The sequence below is a fragment of the Bufo gargarizans genome, chromosome 11, assembly GCF_014858855.1.
Source record: "Bufo gargarizans isolate SCDJY-AF-19 chromosome 11, ASM1485885v1, whole genome shotgun sequence".
Classification (NCBI taxonomy): Eukaryota; Metazoa; Chordata; class Amphibia; order Anura; family Bufonidae; genus Bufo; species Bufo gargarizans.
The window spans coordinates 81,249,198-81,252,415 of NC_058090.1; the positions used below are offsets into that span (position 1 = coordinate 81,249,198).

Sequence of the window (3,218 nt, forward strand, 5' to 3'; positions counted from 1 at the left end):
GTGCTGCTAGGGGCATAATAACTGATAAGCGCATCCTCCTGTCAACTGAAAATGCTGACCGGTTGACTCTTATAAAAATAAACAAGTCCTGGATTGCCTCTGACTTCTCTACTCCACCAGAGGAAAGCAGCTGAACATCAAGGCACTCGAAATGTGGCTTTTATGGTGTATTGAATACACTGTATTTCCATGCAGCCCTTCCACCACTAAAAAGGGTATATGGTTCAATCTCCCTTTCTTCATCCTCCTCCTCCATCATATCAACATGCTTTTTAGGCTGCCCTCGCTCCTAATGTTTTAGAGGGTCAGCTTAGCAGCAGGCCCCCACCCATAATGTTTTTGAGTGTCACCAGCAGGCACTCACCCATAATGTTTTAGAGGGTCACCAGCAGTCCCTCACCCATAATCTTTTGAGGGTTTCAAGCAGGCCCTTGCCCATAATGTTTTAGATGGTCAGATCAGCAGCAGGTCCTCGCCCCTAATGTTTTAGAAGGTCAGATCAGCAGCAGGCACTCACCTGTAATGTTTTAGAGGGTCAGCTCGCAGCAGGCCCTTGCCCCTAATGTTTTAGATGGTCAGATCAGCAGCAGGCTCTCGCCCCTAATGTTTTAGAGGGTCAGCTCAGCAGCAGACCCTCACGCCTAATGTGATAGATCGTCACACCAGCAGCAGACCCTCACCCCTAATGTTTTAGATGGTCAGATCAGCAGGCCCTTGCTCCAATAGTTTTGAGGGTCACCAGCAGGCCATCAATCATAATTTTTCAAGGGTGTGTAGGATGTCCTCCTTTATGTGTAATAAAAGGTGTATTCTGTTTTGTGCGTATTATCGTCAGTCTGTAAAAGTGGCGTACTATTCGGAAAACATCATTCCCAGCAGTGACCTGGGAGTCCAAGATGCGTCCAGACATCCTCCCCATGCTGTTCCAGAACTATTTCAGTTGTGTTTCCATCAATGTCTGACATTTTCCTGTGAACCAGACACCCTCCCCTCTTCAGAGCAGGGGGTGCCTGGTTTAATGCTTTAGCTCTCCCATTGACTTCCATTGTGCTCGGGTGCTCGACCAACACCATAACTTACTGAAATTTCAAGGTTAAACCATATGTTGTATGGTGTCTCAAAATGTTTGCAAGTTCCTCTGTGTAAGCTGTGTACTAAGGTGGGCTCCCTAGCATACAGTGAAGTCACGAATGAGGAAAGCAACCCCAACACCAACTTTTGCCAAAACAGAATTTTACTTAAATGTGGCAATAAACACAACCACAAATGCTGAGGAAATACAATCAATTTACATACACCCAGCCCAAAGGCTGAGACCCTTGTGCTGCATGGCACTGCGCCCTCCAATGGATGAAGGAGAAAAGTGAAGTAATTTATCTGCTGGTGGGCACAATTAAACTTCTACACCTTACCTGTTATTACCCTAAAAAGAACAAGAATCACTGTATGGGTGTGTGTTATGGGCTATCCTGCGGTGCAGCACAACAGCTTACAATCTTAACAAGTTCTACAGTATTCCCCCTCCCATAACTGGTCCTGTAACACGTGCCTTAGTATTCCTCCTGAGCAAGAAAACGCCAGACTGACTTGAGTTTGTGAGAATTTTTTCATCTGCACTGGCAAAAATGTTGTATTAATAAAATCCTTAATATTCTATTTTCTGCGGTGTAACAATCTGCATTAAGTTGTCAGGGGTGATTGCTGATGGGAAAACTCTTGTTGCTCACCTTATGCCAGATTGTAAGTGTTTCTTGGGTAAAATAAATTGTTGGGTGCGGTGTTTTAATGTAGCAAGGTAGTCAGTCAACACTGCGGTGTGATGAGTGGAATGTTTTACCAAGAGGAACAGTAAAGTATTGCTTGGTCTCATTTTCATGTTAAATCAATGTTTCAAGGAATATAATGTACCATAAGGGATATAGGGGCTACTCGTGCCTGGTGTTATCACATATATTGAAGGTTGAGTACAAAGAAAGGACAGCCTTCAAAAATGGCTTGAGAAGGCCAAATATGACTAATGTAAGCTCATACACTATTGATGCACCTTATCAAATACCTTCTCCTGAAAGCCTTTTTCACCTCCTTATTTCTCAGAGCATATATAATGGGATTTAAGGCTGGTGTGATCACCGTGAACAAGACTGCAGTTATCCTGTCTTGCTCCAGGGAATCCTTAGTAACCGGTCTTAAATATGTACAGAAAGCAGTGCCAAAAAATAAAAGGACCACAGTGAGGTGAGAAGAGCAGGTGGAGAAGGCTTTACTTCTACCTTGCTCTGAGCTGATATTCTGAAGATGAGTTGCAATAAAAGTGTAAGAGATAATAATCAATACAAATGTGCCTAAACCTACAGAACCTGTAATTATGTTGACCAAGCTCTCATTGAGATGCGTGTCGATACAGGCCAACTTCAAGAGAGGTTTAATGTCACAGCAGAAATGAGTTATTTTGTTCATTTTGCAGAAAGGAAGCCTGGAAGTCATAATGGTATGAGACAATGAGTATAAGGAACCAATGAGCCAGGATGTCAGTGCAAGTTGAAGACACACCTCCCTTGCCATTAGGATGTGGTATCTCAATGGGTTACAAATGGCAACATATCTGTCATAAGACATTGATGCAAGGAGCATGGCTTCAGTGCTTCCCAAGAAATGAAACATGTAGAGCTGAAGTATGCAACCTTGGAAGGATATTTTCTTGTCTTCCATAATTAAACCGGACAACATCTTGGGTACTATTGCGGTGGCATAGATAAGATCCAGGAATGAAAGGTTTCCTAATAGAAAGTACATTGGCGTGTGAAGAACATTCTCAGAAATAACTACTGTGACAATGCTTAAATTGCCAACGAGGCTGAAGAGATAGAATATAAGAAACATAATAAAGAGGACAACCCGTAACTCTGGGAGATCTGTGAGGCCTAAAAGTATGAATTCTGTTACAAATGTCTCATTCAACTTCTCCATTTGAAACTGTAAGCAAAATATGCAAAACTCATGAAAACCTATCTTCTAGCCTATCATTAATTTATTTGTCCTAATTTCCATTTTGACTCTAAGAGTTTTTGGGAACTGAAATATTGATGACTTTGCCCAATTACACATTTTGTTTAAAACATATTAAAAAGCTGTATACACTGTCTACCGTACATTTAGCCATAGCAACATATGTCACTGTTATTCTGACTAATGCTGCATTCGCTTAAAATAGGAAAGAG

At 41.9% G+C, this 3,218-nt stretch overlaps 1 protein-coding gene across 1 annotated transcript; it reads right to left on the reverse strand.

The window, feature by feature from the left end:
• Positions 1–2,025: 2,025 nt before the first annotated feature.
• LOC122921360 (olfactory receptor 12D2-like) lies at positions 2,026–2,967 on the reverse strand. Its single transcript, XM_044271336.1, has one exon. The coding sequence runs from the start codon at positions 2,965–2,967 to the stop codon at positions 2,026–2,028; it is 942 nt and encodes a 313-aa protein (XP_044127271.1).
• Between the last annotated feature and the right edge of the window lie 251 nt (positions 2,968–3,218).